This window comes from Dermochelys coriacea, chromosome 5 (assembly GCF_009764565.3).
Source record: "Dermochelys coriacea isolate rDerCor1 chromosome 5, rDerCor1.pri.v4, whole genome shotgun sequence".
In the NCBI taxonomy this organism is placed as follows: domain Eukaryota; kingdom Metazoa; phylum Chordata; order Testudines; family Dermochelyidae; genus Dermochelys; species Dermochelys coriacea.
Window position 1 is genome coordinate 104,720,797 of NC_050072.1, and position 19,007 is coordinate 104,739,803.

The 19,007-nt window shown below is 39.4% G+C and overlaps 2 protein-coding genes across 7 annotated transcripts in view; one reads left to right on the top strand and one right to left on the bottom strand.

Annotated features, from left to right (window-relative positions):
* Window positions 1–18,427, top strand: part of RIC1 (RIC1 homolog, RAB6A GEF complex partner 1) — an 85,959-nt gene extending 67,532 nt beyond the window's left edge. For 4 of the 6 annotated variants that reach the window (XM_038401180.2, XM_038401181.2, XM_038401183.2 and 1 more), the window contains 10 exons: window positions 2,470–2,608; window positions 5,545–5,661; window positions 6,874–7,602; window positions 7,959–8,117; window positions 8,233–8,369; window positions 13,113–13,399; window positions 14,267–14,461; window positions 15,740–15,917; window positions 16,050–16,238; window positions 16,920–18,427. In XM_038401180.2, coding sequence (XP_038257108.1) covers window positions 2,470–2,608; window positions 5,545–5,661; window positions 6,874–7,602; window positions 7,959–8,117; window positions 8,233–8,369; window positions 13,113–13,399; window positions 14,267–14,461; window positions 15,740–15,917; window positions 16,050–16,238; window positions 16,920–17,205 — 2,416 coding nt within the window. In that variant the 3' untranslated portion in view covers window positions 17,206–18,427. Of the gene's footprint in view, window positions 1–2,469; window positions 2,609–5,544; window positions 5,662–6,873; window positions 7,603–7,958; window positions 8,118–8,232; window positions 8,370–13,112; window positions 13,400–14,266; window positions 14,462–15,739; window positions 15,918–16,049; window positions 16,239–16,354 lie in introns of all 6 variants that reach the window. The other 2 variants (XM_043515547.1, XM_043515546.1) reach the window with 2 other exon arrangements.
* Window positions 9,598–19,007, bottom strand: part of ERMP1 (endoplasmic reticulum metallopeptidase 1) — a 60,045-nt gene continuing 50,635 nt past the window's right edge. Inside the window, exon 16 of the mRNA XM_038401189.2 lies at window positions 9,598–12,214. The gene's annotated coding sequence lies outside the window, so the exon portion shown is untranslated. The remainder of the gene's footprint in view (window positions 12,215–19,007) is intronic.

The window sequence follows — 19,007 nt, forward strand, 5'->3', positions numbered from 1 at the left end:
ACATTCCATTCACCATGGAAAATTAAGGAAATGATCAGGGCCAGAAGTCTGTTGTATAATTTAACACGCAAGCTGCTGGGGAAGCAAGGGTTTGTCACTAATTGGTATAGCACTTAAAGATCACTCAGAGGAATTTTTTTTTCTTTTCTTACCTAAATATAACTTTCTAAAGTAAGGCAATAACGACTTCAGAAGTTGAAGATACATACCTTATCAGAGATTCTAAGTGCTTGTTTTTAATAGTTTGTCAGAATGGAACTTGCTTCTGCACTCCCTAGCAACTGCCTAAGTGAGTGAATATCTGTATTCACAACATTATTTTGCTTTACAGGCTGTAATAGTGATACAAAATCTTTAGAGGACTGGTGTGTCTAGAAAAATAATTCTAAGGGTTCTAAATGTTTCTCAAGGAAGGATACGAAATATTTTTTGTGAATGGACATACACTGTTAATAAGAACAGGCTTTAGACAGATTGAGTTTTTATTTATTTTGCAATGAATTCTATAGTTTGTCCCTGAGGGCACAGTACTGGGTTGCTTTAAGTGGTGGCCTACTCTTCTGTAAAAATCTAGACTCTGTGTAGAGCTTATGTAGCTGCTACTTTTGCCCACTTGATAGTTTTTCATAACATGGAATCCCTCTCTTCAGTGCAGACTTTTATTTAGAAGCTTGAACATACTTGAACATCTGTTGAGTCAGTAAGTAAATGTAAAGGAGAAAAACTTGTCCTGTTTGTGAATGCTCAGCTGGAGTTGTAGTTTCTGCAACAGATGCAGGATTCATGACCTAAAAGTGGGTCCAGAAAACTATTAGCTAGGCAAATTTAAGGCACTACAAGATTTCCATAGAGAAGAGGTTTTCTAACTCTTTGGGCTCCAGTTCATTATTACTTTTCCCCCTCTAATTTCTCACCTTTCCTTATGCAGCCTTGTATGTAAAATGGCCCTGATAGATGTCTGCAGAGCAGTAGAGGTTGGGACTAGTGCCTCCTGTTCCCCAGTCCTGCCAGAAATTTGTAGTGTGAGCTAGGAGTGGCTGAAGGATACAGGAAAACTGTTCCAGATGATATGTGAGGCATTTCCATGGTTAGAAGGAGCTGCAGAGAGTTGAGATACCTGATAGCAAAAGGATGGGGCACTCAGGCAGTACGAGTCCATGTGACAGGCAAGAACAGGTCCATGGAGACTTTTAAAAACAACTCAGTGTTTCAGGATTCTGCTAAACAAATGGGAACTCCTGGAGAATGGAGTTGAGAATTACTCTGTATGCCCACAAACGAAGCTGAGAAATGGAAGGCCATAAAGAAGGTAGCTGTCAGGAAAAGAAAAGATAAAAGTCCGTGAGGATTTTAGAGGAGATGGCATCAAAGTGGTAACAAATGTGGTCAGTATTATAGAGGTGGTCATATTTACAGCATAGTAAACATGAATAGGTCAGTTCTGAATCAAGGGTGATAAGGTTACAGAAAGTGAATAGTGAAAGTATATTTTAAATTGAAGAGCAAAATGTCAGAGAATGCCCTTCCTGCCCTGTCTCGGATGCTTAGCTGAAGGAACTTGAAATAACGCCTCATACCTTACAAATGTGGACAGGAGTCATCAAAGGCACTGAAACATATATGCACTTGAGAATCATCACCATAAAAGTGGAAATTAAGATTAAAGAGAGAGGAAGGATAGGATGACTGAAAAGGAGGAGCAAAGTAAAAAAGAGCAAGGGGCTGTGAAAAGTAAACCTTTAGAATCATAGAATAGAATATCAGGGTGGGAAGGGACCTCAGGAGATCATCTAGTCCAACGCCCTGCTCAAAGCAGGATCAATCCCCAAATTTTGCCCCAGATCCCTAAACGGCCCCATCAAGGATTGAACTCACAACCCTGAGTTTAGCAGGCCAATACTCAAACCACTAAGCTATCCCTCCCCGCAGACTCCATGTAGGAGAAGTCTTAGTGTAGAGGAGGTTCCAGCACAGAAGTCAGAACCGTTTGGTGGGGAAGATTAGAACCAGAACAAGGGAGGGTTCATAATTTATTGAAGTAGTCTAGCTGGATGGAGTTATCCACAATATTGAAGAGAAGGAACCTTCATCAGTAGGGAGGGAGATGGCTGTTGTCTAACTTGGTGGAGAATAGTTCCAATGTCTTGTTCAGAGAAACCCGGATTGAAATCATCACTATTGAGGTACATTGAGCACTTTGCTCTTTCCTCCTGTGTTCGCATAAATTATCAAGATTGAACAAATCGGGCTAATGGGTTTATTAAATATAACTTTATCAAGTTCAGAATTGTGGCCTGGGTACAGTTTCACAGTTTAAGGGGAAATTGTTCTGGTTTCTTGAAAGAGCTCTGCTTCCTATGGTTAAATTAGTATTTTGCACCATTAAGCATTTAGAAACTAGCTGTAATTGTCCATTAATTACTGTTAGAGGAGAAATGTTTAGCAACTATTTTTTTCCTCCCCGTACAGTTCTAACCCTACTGCCAGTATTCAAGTTCTTCAGGAGGTATCCATGTCTCGTTACATTCCTCATCCTTTCCTTGTAGTTTCTGTAACTCTGACATCGGTGAGAACAGAGACTGGTATCAGCTTGAAAATGCCACAGCAGGTATGAGTCTATCCAGTGCTTTAGAGTTGTTGAAGTTTAATAAAAAATAACTGACAGTCTTGGAGTTGGTAGTTTAGTCCAGTGGTCTCCAAAGTGGGGTGCGCCAGAGGATCCCAGGGGGTGCGTGGCAGGAGGAGCACTGCCGGACGGCACTCCGCTGTTTTTTTTTTTTCTTTGGTGGCAGCACTGCATGTCTGCAGCAGGTCTTCCCCTCCAGTGGCACGCCTGCAGCAGGTCTTCCTGTCTTGCTTCGGCAGCATGCCTGCAGTAAGTCTTCCCCTCTCCTTTCTTCAGCGGTACAGTGCGGGTGCGCGATCCAAAAACTTTGGAGACCACTGGTTTAGTCTCGGACAGCAGCAATAGAGTGTTCTTTTTGAAGATGCTTTTCAAATATTTATAAAATGGTTCTATTGTTTAGTATGTGAGCTAAAGCCCAAAAGAATCAAAACAAAAACAAACAAGCAAACAAAAGACCTGGGTACATTTAACTATTTAAATAGTGTGGGTATGAAATATACATCTTCTGGATCAATGCCCATAAAATTCCAAGCTTTTCTAGAACGTGCATAGAACTCTTTTCTATAATGTAGGACCCCTGGACGCACATAAGGTGCATCTTTTTGGTATTACCACCTAAGTCACTTAGGCAGCGAATCCATCTAAAGAGTAGCTGATTCCTGGCAAAGGGGCAATATTTGTTTATATAACATTGGGGTCGAGATGAACATTCCTATCTTAAGTACTTATTGCCCTATTACCATAGTACTGGAGTATCTCAAATGTTTTCTGTACTTATCCTCACAATACCCCTGTGAGGTAGGGAAGCTGCTATTCCCATTATACAGATGGGAAACTGATGCACAGAAGATATATCTACACTGCAGCTGGGAGCATGCCTCCCAGCCCAGGTAGATGGAGACACTAGCTCTGCTTGAGCTAGTGCCCTAAATACAGCAATGTGGATGTTGCAGCATGGGCTAACCACCAGAATATGGACCCAGAGGATCAGGTGGGTTTGTACTTGGGTGACTAGCCCATGCCACAACATCCACATTGCTATTTTTAGCATGCTAGCTGTCCTTGAACTAGCGCAAGTCTGTCTGCTCAGGTTGAGGGGCATGCTCTCAGCTGCAGTGTAGATGTATCTAGAATGGCACAGTATCTTGCGCAAGGTTGCACAAGAAATTATGTGGTGGAACAGGGAATTGGATGACTAGTGCCCTTAACCTCTGGACCATCCTTCCTTTCTGAGGACCATTACCTATTGGGTTATTTAAGGGAAATTAGTTGCCTGTGAGAAGTGTAATTGATCCAGTGGATGGGGGGTTGGAGCTTTCATTGATTCACTTCCTGCTTCGTTCTGAGATGCCTTTTGCATTCTGTTCTTCCTGTGCACAATACTGAAACTACATTACAGACTCTAAATCATCATGAGCTATAGGACACAGTCTTGCCATTCTTAGCTAGCTGCAAGAAAATTCTCATAAGCAAAGGATCAAATTCATTGTCTTCCATCTCAGATGCTGAGAATCTACTATTCGGGTCCTTCTAGCCTGATATGAAAAACTGGATGTGGGCTTTATTCACATAAGATGTCAGGCAGTTTTTTTAAATGTAAAACAAAATAAACATTTTTCAGAGATCCAAGTATCAGTGTAGTATTAGACGTTTAAGGTTTAAGTGCACTTTTATTTGGGAGGGGAAAATTTACACTACAGATTGGGTTTCCTGATTGCTTTTACAGAAATTCCATATCAATTTTTTTGAGTTTACAAGTAAAAAGATGTTTACTCTAATTGCCATCTCTGCGGGTCAACCTTGAATATAAAAGTTAAGCTGGGTTCTTTATGGCTCTAGCATTAACAATTAAGTGCCTGCAATCAATCTTGATTAACCATTCTATTGATGATGCCTAGCCACAGTGGAATCCACCTTCCTCTCCTGTAGCAGTGTTGACTCTTCAGTGTCAACAGAACAGAAGCAGAAAAAGCTTACTTTACAATTAAAGTTGTGAGGCAGAACTACGAATAGACATGGAGCAGTTCTGTTGAATGAAGTGGCATTTTTACAGTCACTTTTACAGTAGACCCATTTAAATGTTTCCTTCCATAGGTGCCCAGCCCTGCTTGTTTCTTCCGATTGTTTCCTATACTAAATAGGCTCTTTAAGAGGCTTGGCCCTGGCGTAACCGATTCCACCACCTGGCACTTGCACAGACTGGCAGCAATGCTAGCTCAAATAAGTGGATTTAAAAGCAAGGGGCACAGGCCAGGCTGGGGCTCAGGCTCGGCTATTGGGCTGTAAAATTCCAGTGTAAATGTTTGGGCTAGTGCTGAAGCCCAAATATGAGGTGGGAGAGTCCCAGAGCCCAGGCTCCAGTCTGAGCCCAAATGTCTGCACTACAATTTTACAGTGGCACAGCCCAAGCCCTGCAAGCCCAAGTCAGCTGATGTGGGCCAGTCACAAGTGTAAAATTGTAATGTAGACATACCCTTAGAGGCTTTTTGAGGAAAGTTGCACGCTGAAACTTCTGCTTAGAATTAAACTGTTTGATTAAAATGAAGTAGAGCAGGGAAAGGCCAGCACCTCCCTCCAACATATATCCCCAGTTTACATGCTTTACTCCTAGGCGAGCAAAGCTTTTAGAGAGCATACGAGGTAGGTCCCTCCCCAAGAAACAGATCAAAGCCATGAGCATTTGCATCTGTCCTCCTTTATATGCAAGCTGGTTTGGAAGAAAGAATTGTATCTAGAGTTCATACTCTAGTATTTACTAGCCTCCTGTAAAGATATGCTTAATGGGAGTGCCAGTGTTTTGAATTTACTAGTTTGGCTGTGAGTTTATACAGAGACTGTGCTGTACATATCAAAGCAAAAATGATGAATTCAGGAAAGTTTAGAGATAAGTAAGTAATTTATACTTTTTTTCCCCGCAGGCCTGTGAGGCAGAAAGCATTATGTTAAACTTAGCAGGACAACTCATCATGGTACAAAGGGATCGGTCTGGCCCCCAGATAAGAGAGAAGGACAGCAGTCCTAACCAAAGGAAACTTGTGAGTAAATATACTTGGGATTACACAAGACTTTTCAAAGGTTATGAGGACTCAGCAAGTTGTGAAGGTGATTGATCTTGGCCTAGAAATGAGTGTGTAACTATACTTCAATGCCTGTGCTAAAACTGGTTGAATTATTTGTTGTGAATAAATTACCTGACAAATGCAGCCCTCTTTTCTCTTCACAAATCATTTACAAGCAGTTTTTGTTTCTGCAAGTATCTGTGATAACCAGATTATTTACTACTTGTATTGCTGTAACATAGGGGTCCCAATCATAGATCAGGATCCCCCTGTGGTATGTGGTGTACATTGGTTGGGCAAACAATTTTCAACCTGTGGGCTATTCTTCAATTGTCCACTTTGAATACTTGTGGTTTGTCGTCCCCTTTGGGCACATACTGGCGTTTTTGACCAACTTCTTAAGAGATAACAGAGAAATTTAATGAATGCACTCTTTAATGTATGACTATCCTTGTTCTTATGACAATATGTAGATAGTCATATGAAGAGCAACAGTTTCACAATCATTGGTACTAATGATGTGTGTGTGAATCTTCCGAAATTGTAGAGAGAGAGGTGTGAGCATGAGCATAGTTGGATTCAAATGAATGCTTGCAAACATTATTTTTTTACAGTAATCCACCAGCCCTAGCCTACACTCCGTGCTAAAAATAGGCAATTTGAACAGCCTTCTGACTGGAATAGTCAGTGGCATCAGCTGGTAGATGAGGAATGAAAGAAATCGCTCTTGGTGGGTTAATACTGGAGCTTTTTCTGGGTGCCCAGAATGCAGCTAGATTAAGTTGCATAGGAATTACACTTCTTAGCAGTCCTCACTTTTAGAAAAGTAATGACCCCAGGGTGACAAGCTGTGTTTGTTTAAAATGGATGGAGGCAATATTTGGTAAATATCTGTGGCATACAGTACTTTGCTAGGTTTAGGCTTGTGGGAGTGGAAATATGAGTTGAGTTGCTTTCTTGAGTACTTGCACTGACTAGAGTTTTAGAAATGCCTAGTAAAAATACCTAAGTCTCTACAATAGCGAATTCCTATCATATACTCCCCTCACCGTCATATCTATTAAATGAAAGTGAAATGTGTTTTGCAGGGAGATGCTGTTGCCCCTTTCAGCTGAAGGAAGGATGCCTAGTGAGATGAGGCATAAATAAAAAGGATGTTAAGATTTTTTTTTTTCTTTTCTTCCCCAGCTGCCTTTTTGTGCTCCAGTTGTGCTAGCCCAGTCGGTTGAAAATGTTTGGACTACCTGCAGGGCAAACAAACAAAAGCGCCACTTACTGGAAGCACTCTGGCTCAGCTGTGGTGGGTCGGGTATGAAAGTCTGGCTTCCTTTGTTTCCCAGGGATCATCGCAAACCACATTCCTTTTTGTCAAGACGGATCATGCTGCCTTTCCACATCAACATATACCCCTTGGCTGTTCTGTTTGAAGATGCCTTGGTTCTTGGTGCTGTCAATGACACTGTACTCTATGACTGTTTATACTCTCACAGCAGTGCTAGACAACATTTGGAGGTCCTCTTCCCTTTCTGTATTGTTGAGAGAACCTCTCAGATCTACCTCCATCACATTTTGCGCCAGCTTTTGGTTAGGAACCTAGGAGAACAAGCCTTGCTTTTGGCCCACTCCTGTGCCACATTACCTTACTTTCCTCATGTGCTAGAACTGATGCTTCATGAAGTGCTGGAAGAAGAAGCTACCTCACGGGAGCCCATTCCCGACCCTCTGCTTCCCACTGTGGCTAAGTTCATTACAGAGTTCCCCCTTTTCCTGCAGACAGTTGTGCATTGTGCGAGGAAGACAGAATATGCCCTGTGGAATTACCTTTTTGCTGCTGTTGGAAACCCAAAAGATTTATTTGAGGAGTGCTTAATGGCCCAAGACTTAGACACAGCTGCCTCTTACCTTATTATCTTACAGGTAATAGTATCCTACTACTTGATTACAAAAAAGAAGTGACATTACTATTTAGTGTCCATTTTTTTTGTTTTATTTAAACAAATTGTTGCATGTTTGTTTGGCATATATTTATTTTTTAAAACAGCTAACACTTTTTTTTTGGTGGGCACCGGACCTCAATTATATCTGTTTAGGGATCAAATTAAATATGACTAGCTCCCTAAAATAGCACTTAACAAAATGGAAAACTGTGAAATATGCTTTTACGTACAACTCTCATTTTTGAGCATACTGCTGGGGGAGGGGCTTCACTTTTTCCAAAAGTATTCCTGGGTTTCAGAAGCAAATTTTTTTATATTGTGCATTGTTACTCGTAGAACATGGAAGTTCCAGCAGTTAGTAGGCAGCATGCCACTCTTCTGTTCAACACTGCCCTGGAGCAGGGGAAGTGGGACCTTTGTCGTCACATGATCAGATTTCTTAAAGCCATTGGTTCTGGTGAATCAGAGACTCCGCCGCCTACACCCACAACTCAGGTTTGTTAAGAAAATCATAAATCTTGTGTATCGGTCACTAAACATAATGAATCTCATTTATACCCAAGATGTAACATGTTTTTATTTTAGTTGTTCATACGCTTCTTTGTTGTAGGAACCCAGCTCAACTGGTGGCTTTGAGTTCTTCAGACATCGCAGCATTAGTTTATCCCAATCAGCAGAGAATCCTCCTGCTAACAAATTTAATCTGCAGAAAACATTGAGCATGCCTTCTGGTCCATCTGGGAAAAGGTAACATTTATATCATAGTACAATTCATGATTGATCCCTACTGTGCTGGACCACTGTACAGAGAATAGTCCCTGCCCCACTCATACAAACTATTTACATTGTAACAAATTACACAATGGGGCTATATTAAGGCATGGAGTCATGTGAGATCAGGATTTCAGGTTTCATTTAAAAAAAAAAAAAGTTCTAGCCCTTATGGATGCAAAGACAAGTTGAAATGTGTGAACCAAGTATAACTGATGCTTGCCTGAAACAGTACCTCTGGGATGTGTGAGCTGGGCCATTCATCTTCAGTGTGAAACCTGTTGTTAGTCCTGAAAGGGTTTGGGCCACAGCATGGGTGGCGGGGCGGGGAGTGCCCAGGACCCTAGATTGTCTTAATTTGGCCCTGACAGCAACCTTAGAGGTGTTCTGTGTGCTGTGAGATTCCGTAGATCCCTGGAGGTTCTTATGGAGCAGAATACAGTGAGCACTCTCATGTCCATCAGCTGTAATAGAGCATCTCACCTAATACTGCAGAAGAAATATTTCTCTCTTTGCTTTTACTGCAGATATTGGCTACTTTGATTTCCATCTATCATAACTTTTTATGTGCATGAGCTGTAACTTTGATATTAGTTATTTGTTCTGCTTAGAAGTGATAAACAAGATACAATGCAGGGAGCACAAACCAGAATTGTCCATATTACTTAATATCTACATATTACCTAATATACCTAATATCCACATATTATTGGAAGTTACTGTCCAATATTGTATTTTTAAAATGATGAGGAAAACGATCCCTTCAGTCCCTGGTGTTTGATCTTTTACTCAGATAAAATGCTGTAAGATAGTACTAAGGTCAAGAATTTAGCAGGTGTAATAAACCAGACATTTACATGGATAACAAGAATATCTGGAAGAGTTATAGTAAATATTATAAAATTAAGAAACAAAAGCTTTTGAAGGCCTGGTGTGGTAGGGGTTGGATGCCAGTAAAATTACAAAAAGAAACAAGCAATTAGCAAAAGGAATACTTGGGGGAAACTATTAATTAGATGGAATTTATCTAATTGCTCTTCACATGATTAGTTTGGGAAAACCAAATCAAAAGCTGGACTTGCTGATTATGGTTATTAATGAGACTGCACTGGGGGTGCATCACTGCAAAACTTAACACAGATTCTTTTATACATTGCTGCCCCAAAATAAACAATTAACTTGACTTTGAAATAAAAAGTGTGTATTGGTTTTATAATTTTTAATTACTTAAACAATTAAATCATGCAAATGATTTACACCACAAACAAGTAAATAAAATGAATGATACAATGTAGCAACTCTTAAGACAACCTCTAAACTAAACATGAAATTCTGAAATATAAAGTAAATTTAAAATATGGTTGGTTAACTATATTGAATGGACTAGTTAAAAGCTGAGTATAAAATTCGAAAACCTCTGAGCATTAACCACAATGGTGTTCACTTTAAGATACTAACAGCATCAATATTAACTAGTAACTAAACATTTTTAATATAATTCAACAGCTAAACTGAGACAGAATATCAAATAACCAAGAATAAACTTAATGAAGTAACTGGACTGGAACAACTATAATTCAACTTCTTAGAGTTGTCAAGCAATTAAAAAAATTAATCGCACGATTAAACAATAGAATGCCATTTATTTAAATATTTATGGATGTTTTCTACATTTTCAAATATATTGATTTCAATTATAACAGAGTACAAAGTGTACAGTGCTCACTTTATATTTATTTTTACAAATTTTTGCACTGTAAAAAACAAAAGAAATAGTACTTTTCAATTCACCTACTACAAGTAATGTAGTGCAATCATGAAAGTTGAACTTACAAATGTAGAATTATGTTAAAAAAAAAACTGCATTCAAAAATAAAACAATGTAAAATAATATAAAAGCCTACAGTCCAATCAGGCTTGTTTCTTGTTCAGTCAATTGCTCAGACAAGCCAGTTTTGTTTACATATGCAAGAGATAATGCTGCCCACTTGTTCACAAAAGTGAGAACAGGTGTTCTCATGGCACTGTTGTAGCCGGTGTTGCAAGATATTTACATTTCTGATGTGCTAAAGATTCAGATGTCCCCTCATGCTTCAGTCACCATTCCAGAGGACACGTGTCCATGCTGACAGGTTCTGCTCGATAACCATCCAAAGCAGTGCGGACCAATGCATATTCCTTTTCATCATCTGTCAGATGCCACCAGCAGAAGGTTGATTTTCATTTTTCTTTGTTCAGGTCCTGTAGTTTCCGCTTTGGAGTATATTACTCTTTCAAGACTTCTCAAAGCATGCTCCATACCTCATCCCTCTCAGAATTTGGAAGGCACTTCAGAGACTTAAACCTTGAGTGCAGTGCTGTAGCTATCTTTAGAAATCTCACATTGGTACCTTCTTTGCATTTTGTCAAATCTGCAGCAAAAGTGTTCTTAAAATGAACATATGCCGAGTCATCTTCTGAGTCTACTATAACATGAAATATATGGCAGAAGGTGAGGAAAAACAGAGCCAGACATGTACAATTCTTCCCCAAGGAGTTCAGTCACACATTTAATTAACACATTATTTTTTTAATGAGCGTCATCAGCATGGAAGAATGTCCTCTGGAATGAATGTTTAGCATATCTGGCACATAAATACCTTGCAGTACCCAGCTACAAAAGTGCCATGCAAATGCTGAGATTTAGTTATATACTCCTAAAACTAAAGATTTCAAGTTTAGTCCTTTTAAGCAATACAACAGATAATAAGGCAAGTTAAGTGAGTTTAGCACTACGCAGACAGGTGTGAACAATAATTCTGGCAATTACAAGTGAAAGCATGTAATTCAAATCAATTTTAGTTACAGTGAAGTCAGATTCATGTCCTGCAAACTGAATTCAGTTACGTTCTTAGGAGAATTTTCTCCAATCTTAAGCTATTTTAAAACTTTCTTTTTCCTTTTTTGGACCATTTAAAATTAGGATATTTCTAGTAGTTGGATCGAAGTTGTTAGATTTATGACTTTAGTATTAAGAGTTCCTACCAGCCTAAGCACAGAAATTCCCTATGGAATTTTTAGCCATAAGCATTGATTTCCTAAATCTTTGTGCTTTTGAGCAGGTAGAATTTGTCACCCTTCCTTCTGTTCAGTGTGCAGTTGTCATCTTCATGGTGGGAGGATTCTGTCCAGGGAAACATCTTTTTCCCTAAGCTGCCAGATCAAAGATTCTTGTGAAAGACTCCTATTTGAAGAAAATCACTCTCAGGGAGTGCTAAACGCTTATGTGGAATGGACCAGCTTTTTCTGAATCTGGTGTTGATTTGCCAGAAGAATTCCATCTAAATGTTTCTCCCAAGTATCAGTTTTGATTGTTTTTCTTGTGGTATTTTTATTTTGAAAATTATAGTGTTCAACCTCTTTCAGTCTCATAAAGGGATAAAAACTTTAAGCTTCAGAGTTTACGGAAATTCCTAACTATTGGAAGTTAGGACAGACTTTATTGGGAGTAGGCTATGCTATTTTTCTTCTATTCCCTTCCTTTCTGTAAAGGAGCTGGTATTGGTCATCGTTAGAGACCAAGTACTGGACTAGATGGACCCCTGGTCTGATCCAGTAAGACATTTGTGTTCCAGAGTACTGCACATTTTTGTTTTTAAAGGCAGTGTCCCCCTCCCACGCAGATATGGTGCTTGGTGTAGAAAGGAACAGAGTAGATATCTGCACTGACTGTAATATGAAGCACATTTCCTCTGTTATCCTCTTCAGTGGCCTCTCGAACTTCACGGGCCTCTCCTGTTTGAAGATTGCTACTATTCCACCACCAGCACAAAGTCCACTACCTGGATCAATATTTAAAGTTCATGTTAGACACTCAGTACCTGTATGAAACATTGACCCCGGGAAAAGCTCACCTCTCCCAAAACTTGCAAGACTACCATGTCTATCTCCTGAAGAGTCATTTGCTGAAAGCTAGTTATCCTGAATTAACTCCTGGTGCCACACTAGTGACATTGCTACTCTTGAGGGAATTCCGAGCCTAAAAATTCTGCGCCCAAAAAAAAATGGGCAAATTTTCATTTGTCAGTAAATAAATGTGGAGGCTCCAGCATGGCAGTGGGGAGCACAGGTCACTGGCTGCATGAAGATGGGAGATTACCCTACAGTCCCCCACCCCTGGACAGGGACTCAGTGGTGAGGCTGCCCCAGAAACACCCCAGGGCTTTGCCCCTCTGTGCCAGGCACACCAGGTGTGAGCAAGCAGGCTCAGGCTAGCAGGATCCAGATGTGGGGCAGTCCAGGTGTGGGCAGCTCAGTGAGCACTCTAGATGCACAGGGCTTATGGGGGGGGGGGGGTTTCCGGGTGCAGAGGCAATGGAACTCTGCAGGGGGGTCCAGGTGAAGATGGTTAGGGCTCAGTGGGGTGATGCAGAGCGGGTGGGACTCATCCCTCTGCTGAAGAGGGGAACCCCAGCTGAGGGCTTAGAAACTGGCAGCTGGTGCTGCCTATCTAGTTTCTATCTACCACATTCCTATAGTCACATAGATCATTGTGATAGTGGAGGCTCTTGGGTAAAGGAACCCCAGGTAATGCGTAGTTTATCAACGTGCAAGTGACTTTCACCATTAAATTGTTGTTCAACTTACTTTGCAATTTCATACATCTGTGCTACAGCTGATCTATAAGTGACTTTTAAGCTACAGTCTCACTATCACCGCTTCACTTGTGTTGGTCCACAGGTGGAGTAAAGACAGTGACTGTGCTGAGAACATGTACATTGATATGATGCTCTGGCGTCATGCTCGACGCTTGCTGGAGGAAATCAGGCTTAAAGACCTTGGCTGCTTTGCTGCGCAACTAGGTTTTGAGCTGATTGGCTGGCTGTGTAAGGAGCGAGCCCGAGCCGCCCGTGTGGAGGATTTTGTGATTGCCTTGAAGAGACTACACAAAGATTTTCTCTGGCCATTTCCAGTCATACCAGCTTGCTCTGTTAATTCACCTTTCAAGAATGGAAAGTACAAGACAGGTGATGTACCATCTGAGTTATTTTGGTGGACTAGGTTTCTCTCCTGCAATCCTGCCTCCATCAGTTTAAATCTCAGTTCAGCCAAGCAAAGAACAGGTTGAGGTTTATCACCTTCACAGTTCCTTACTTTGCATGGTTTTGAAAGGGTTCAAACCCCCTTCTGTTTAGCATAGACCTCCATGTCTTTGTAGTAATGTTATGTTGTAGTTTCCTGTTTTCTCTCAGAAGTTTTATTTTAGCTGTATTAAATCAGAGAACTAGATCTGTTACAGGTCAGTCTGGACACAATTTTTTTTATACAATTTCAGCCAAAGAAAGTGACTAAAATCAGTACATTATGTGGTTTTAGATAAGCATTTGATCAGCTTTATCTGGTTTTTAAAGCTACACCTTGTTTTTCATGTGACCTGATGAAATTTGCTAGCAATGTGGTAGTAGTGAGATGGAAGAGTTAAAATTGTGAGAATGTGCTGCAGTTTTCAATGTATTACAATGTTGTTACATCTTTCATTATATTATTTTGTGAGATTATCACATGGATCTCACTGCAATCTTTAAACATCTTTTAATTCTATAAACTAGACTGAATTTGTCTCAAGACTGCAAGAAAGTGAGTTTACATGGTAGCTCAGCTATGCCAGCAACATATTAGATGACACTTTCACTGTGTGCCAGTGTCTAGGTACAGTGAGGCTGATCAAAGGGTCTTGCAATAGCCATAAGATCTGCATTCCCTTGCATTTGTTCGTTTGTCAGCAACTTAATTACTTGAATTTTGACTTGGCTATAACTGTAAAAAGTTGTTTGGGAGATAAATGGCTACTTGTATGGTAGGTCTGTTTTTTATAAATGCCTCCTTATTTCTAGCTGTTGGAGAGCAGCTGCTCAAGTCCCAGTCTGCAGACAGTTTTTTAAATGTGGAAATGGACACAGGGGTCTCAAGTGCACCTCGGAGTCACAGCTGGCTTAGCACCATCAATTCCTCCCAGAGAGAGATGGACACAGTTTCATCCCATGGACCTCATATGCAAGATGCATTCCTCTCTCCTTTATTTAATAAAGGTAGGTTATTTCTCATTCTCTTTCTCTCATATCCTTTTCTGCATCACCCTCAGAAAATTGCATCTAGGTATTCATCCTTTCTCATGAATGCACATCACTGCTGTATGGTGCTGTCCTGTTCTCTGATACCTTAATGCAGAAAAGATTGGCTCAGTCAATGGAAAAGTATACTAAAAACGTTGAAAAGTTCATTGACAACTTTGTGGCTGAGTCAAAATTGACGACTACAACCATGCAAGCAACAGCTGTATTTAAAAGGAATTGAAAGTAAAAAAATTATGCTTTTTTTTTAAGAAAAGGTCCTTACCTGTGTTGGTAGTACCTGAAACTATTAAAACTGATTATTGTAATAACTAAATTTGACTAAAAGTTTCCTTTCTATATCTTGCTTCATTTGGAAAAAGACTAGTCAATTTTAAATCAGTTTCACACATCCCAATCCACTTCTGCTCTGCAGACCTATTTGTATCCTTCATGCCCATTTTATTCACTATATGCTCTAAAACTGACAATACTGATCAGATTTTTACACTAAGATGAGCAGGAATCAAAGGCACATTATTTTGGCTTATAGGACTGTTGGAAATAACTTTTAACTGGGGGCATGAATCAGTGTTCATGTTGTGCTCCCTGTCAGTGCCCAGGGAAGCTAATGATCCAACCAGCAGACCAAATTTGGTGATGAGTGCTGGTCATGTGCCACCTGGGGCACATGCTAAGAAGAACTGCCTTGTAACCTATTTCCACTGACTCTTTTTAGTTTTAGGATCAATTAAGATGTTCGCTGTAGTAATTTTGATTACTAGTAGCGTTTGGGAGATTTTTACATCTGTCCAAGAGCTCAATAGTACTTCACTATTTTCCAAATGATCTGTATGAGTGCTTCGGGGACCTGTTATATACATATTACTCTTCCTACCCAGTTTATCCTGCAGGATTGTCTTTACCTGGTACAAACAAGAATTGCTACTGAAGAAATAACTTGCTTTTCTTGGTGCAAGCTATCTTTAAGTATATATTAATCCAATGCACCAACAAGCCCCTTAAATCCTTAGAAGGACAATATACCTAAATTCAGATTGCTCCTGGCTAACTACTAGCTGTTCAGTACCCAATAACAAACACTCTTATTGAATCCCAAAGCTAGTTGTTAGTATGTAAATGTTTAACTATTAAATGTCTCCAGTCTGTTTCTGGAGGAAGCAGTGCAAAAGAAAACCGTCACCTGATAAATTAATAGATGGCTTTCCAAATATCTTGTTTGTTGTATTTTGGTAGGTGATGAATGCAGCATTGGTTCAGCAACAGACCTGACAGAAACAAGTTCTATTGTGGATGGTGACTGGACCATGGTGGATGAAAACATCTCCACTCTAAGTTTAACACAGTCAGAGCTGGAACATATCTCTCTGGAATTGGCTAGTAAAGGGCCACACAAGTCACAGGTCCAACTACGGTAAGTTACATCATCATGAGAGGACTTGAGACTAAAATATGTTCAGTCTTGTTTTTAGCATGTTTATGATCTAGTGTTTTGAATTTTGAGGGGAAAAAGTGTGCCACTGCATGAACTGTTTTGTTCTCATAGGTATTTGCTACACATCTTCATGGAAGCAGGATGTCTGGACTGGTGCATTATCATAGGCCTTATTCTCAGAGAATCTTCAATAATCAACCAGGTTTTTATCATCATGCAGTCCTCTGATGCAGATGGAGAGATCTGGCAGAATATCAAGTCTGGGCTACATGCTGTAGACAGATGGGCTTCCACAGATTGGTAAGTGTTGTTGCAGCAGATTAGTTTTGATAGGTGGCTGAATACAGAATTTGTACCTTGTTCAATTAAGGGTTTATATTTACTAGTGTGAGGTTTTTCACTAAATTTTTTTTTAGATTGCAATCTCTTTTCTTCCTGTGTGTTTGTACAAGACCTGGAACACTGGGGCTTGATCCTGTTGGAGGCTTTTCAGTGCCACTGCAATATACTGATTACTTAAATTTTCAATGCAACTAGAAACCTATCACTTTCCACTTTTACTAATTACACAACACAGTGCTGTGTTTTCCACTATTACTTTGTTAAAATTCTTTTGAATAAATGAAGGGACCCTCCTATTAAAATATATAATTTAGTATTTTGACAATGTTCCACTACTTGGGTCTCCATTTACATTGACTTCAGTAAGAGTTTAGACACTCGGAAGAGAATTTTCCTTAGCAACTTCCCTAAAGAAATCCATATGGAGACAGCTCTTTAACAGTCTTATAATGCAGAGTCCCCTGAAATGATGGTCTCTATTTGAATTGCTGTCACTGTTTGACCCCATGCACTTTATGCAAGAGCTCAAATAGGTGTGTCTACAGTAATGATTTACTGCTGAAGCCTAGAGGGCAGAATGTGAATGAAATGCTAATTTTAGTTCATTGCATAGTTACCTCTTCCTTCTTTGTTCTTTAGTCCTGGGTACAAGCCATTTTTAAATATCATCAAGCCACAGCTCCAGAAACTAAGTGAGATATCAGAAGAGCAAGTGCAGCCTGAAGCTTTTCAACCAGTGAATCCTTGTAAGGTTACTGAACAAGCCAGCCCAAGGGCAGAGGAAAGCCGGAGTTTGACCTGCCATAGCACTAGCCCTCAGAGTGATAGTGGAAGTAGCAGTGTGAGTCGACATGAAGACAACATGTCTGGGGCAGAGGAGGAGGATCCTCTCCAGGAGGGAAGTTATGAGTGCACTGTATCCTAACATGATTTTAGTTGTTGGAGAGATGGTAGATAAGTACACAAATTATCAGGATTGTAAGGAAGCAAACTAGCTATCAGACATGCTTCTCTGGGTTTGATTTCTACAAGCATTGAATAGAGAATGTCAGATCCATGGATGAGTATAAGGTGACTTAAATAAGCAGCTCAAACACCTACAATTGAAACCAAGAGATGTGAAAAGATTGGGTTTTATTGTGAATAAGACTTGTTCTTCCTTTGTCCTTCTCTAAATTGAGCTGCTCTTCTGGTACTGGATATTGATTGCAGAAGGACAGCAATAGGCATCAATGCAGAGTTTATTTTATTTTAACATCTGTTTCATGGGTCCCTTTACCATATGTGTCACCTAATTTGGACAACCTTCTGAATATCTCCTATATAATGAGAAAGCAACAGATGACTTCACAGTTTTATAATCATCCCCACCTTGCCTGTTTTTCCTGTCAGACTTAAAAATATGAATGGTAAGATGAAGGTAGTTAAAGTTATAGCCTGAGTCAACTGGGATCTAAGTGTTTAATAGATTATGCTGTTTGATATCACTAAATATTTTGTATTAAAGAATTGTAAAGTGTATGTTTTTGTGAATATCTTGTATAAATATTCTCAAGGGTGTGCTGTTCATGCTCTTGGTTGTACCATTTTAAGGTACCTGTGTATTTTGCATGGTTATAACTAACTGGTAAAATTAAAGCAGAGTTGCACTTCCTTCTGGATGTGGCATACTTTTACTCTGACCTATCATTAGAGTAACATTTTAAAAGTGGCTTGATTTTTACCCTTGGCCACTCTGACCTACAATTAATTTTAAGTTTACTGAAGGGTCTTATTTATTTCATGTGTAAATTCCTTTCACAAGAATGGATTTTTTTATGTAAATAGAATCACTTATGTACTGTTACTAAATTTTAGTAATATGTAAGTAGTGCATACTTACTTTTTTCAAACATTTTATAATGTGTAATTAAGATTTTATTTTAACTTTTGGCCACTGTCTGACTACGGAAGTCTCATAGCTGCTTTGAGGTGCTTATTTTCCTAGCTGCTGTCCCCCAATATATGTAATATTAAATACCTGTAACAGTATTACAATTTAGATATTTGTTTGTACTGTGCAATCTGAATAAAATCCACCATTACTTATTTTATACAAAATCCCACTAGCTTATTTTTATATCATTGCTGTAACTACCACATGGTAAGTCTCCCACTGCTGTTGTTCCTGTTCAAATTCTGAAAATTAAACCTGACCTGTCTTAAGTGTGAAGAATATTCGCAAGGGTGAAATAAGTGGCTGGTCTTGCTTATTTATGTTTTAAAGAGTTTAAATGGTGTCTGCTGTAGTTGTAATTTTATTGATTGCTTTAATTTGTCTTACATGCCATTAAACTTCAAATCCTGTTTTGGGGGACAGATACCTGCCTAGTAAATAAAGCATACTAATGTCAGTTATCTGAAGTATGTTCTTCCATCCAAATTAAGGGACTTGAACAATAGAACAGTTGTATTAAGCTTTTGGTGAACTGACTTTTAAAGAATACAGTCAACTTGAAAATTTAATTTTGTGACTATGGGTAGGCAAGAAAAATCAAATGAAAACAATCCTTTAAAACACAAACATTAATGCTGCAAAAAAACAGTCTGACTTAGTATACATTAAAAGTGGGGGAAAAAAGTCCAAATTGTCATTGAAACCTGACCATTTATTTCTGCATGGTAAATTGAGTGCTGCACTAATGGATTGGAAAAAGTATGAACAGAAGTTCAGATTCAACTCCTGTA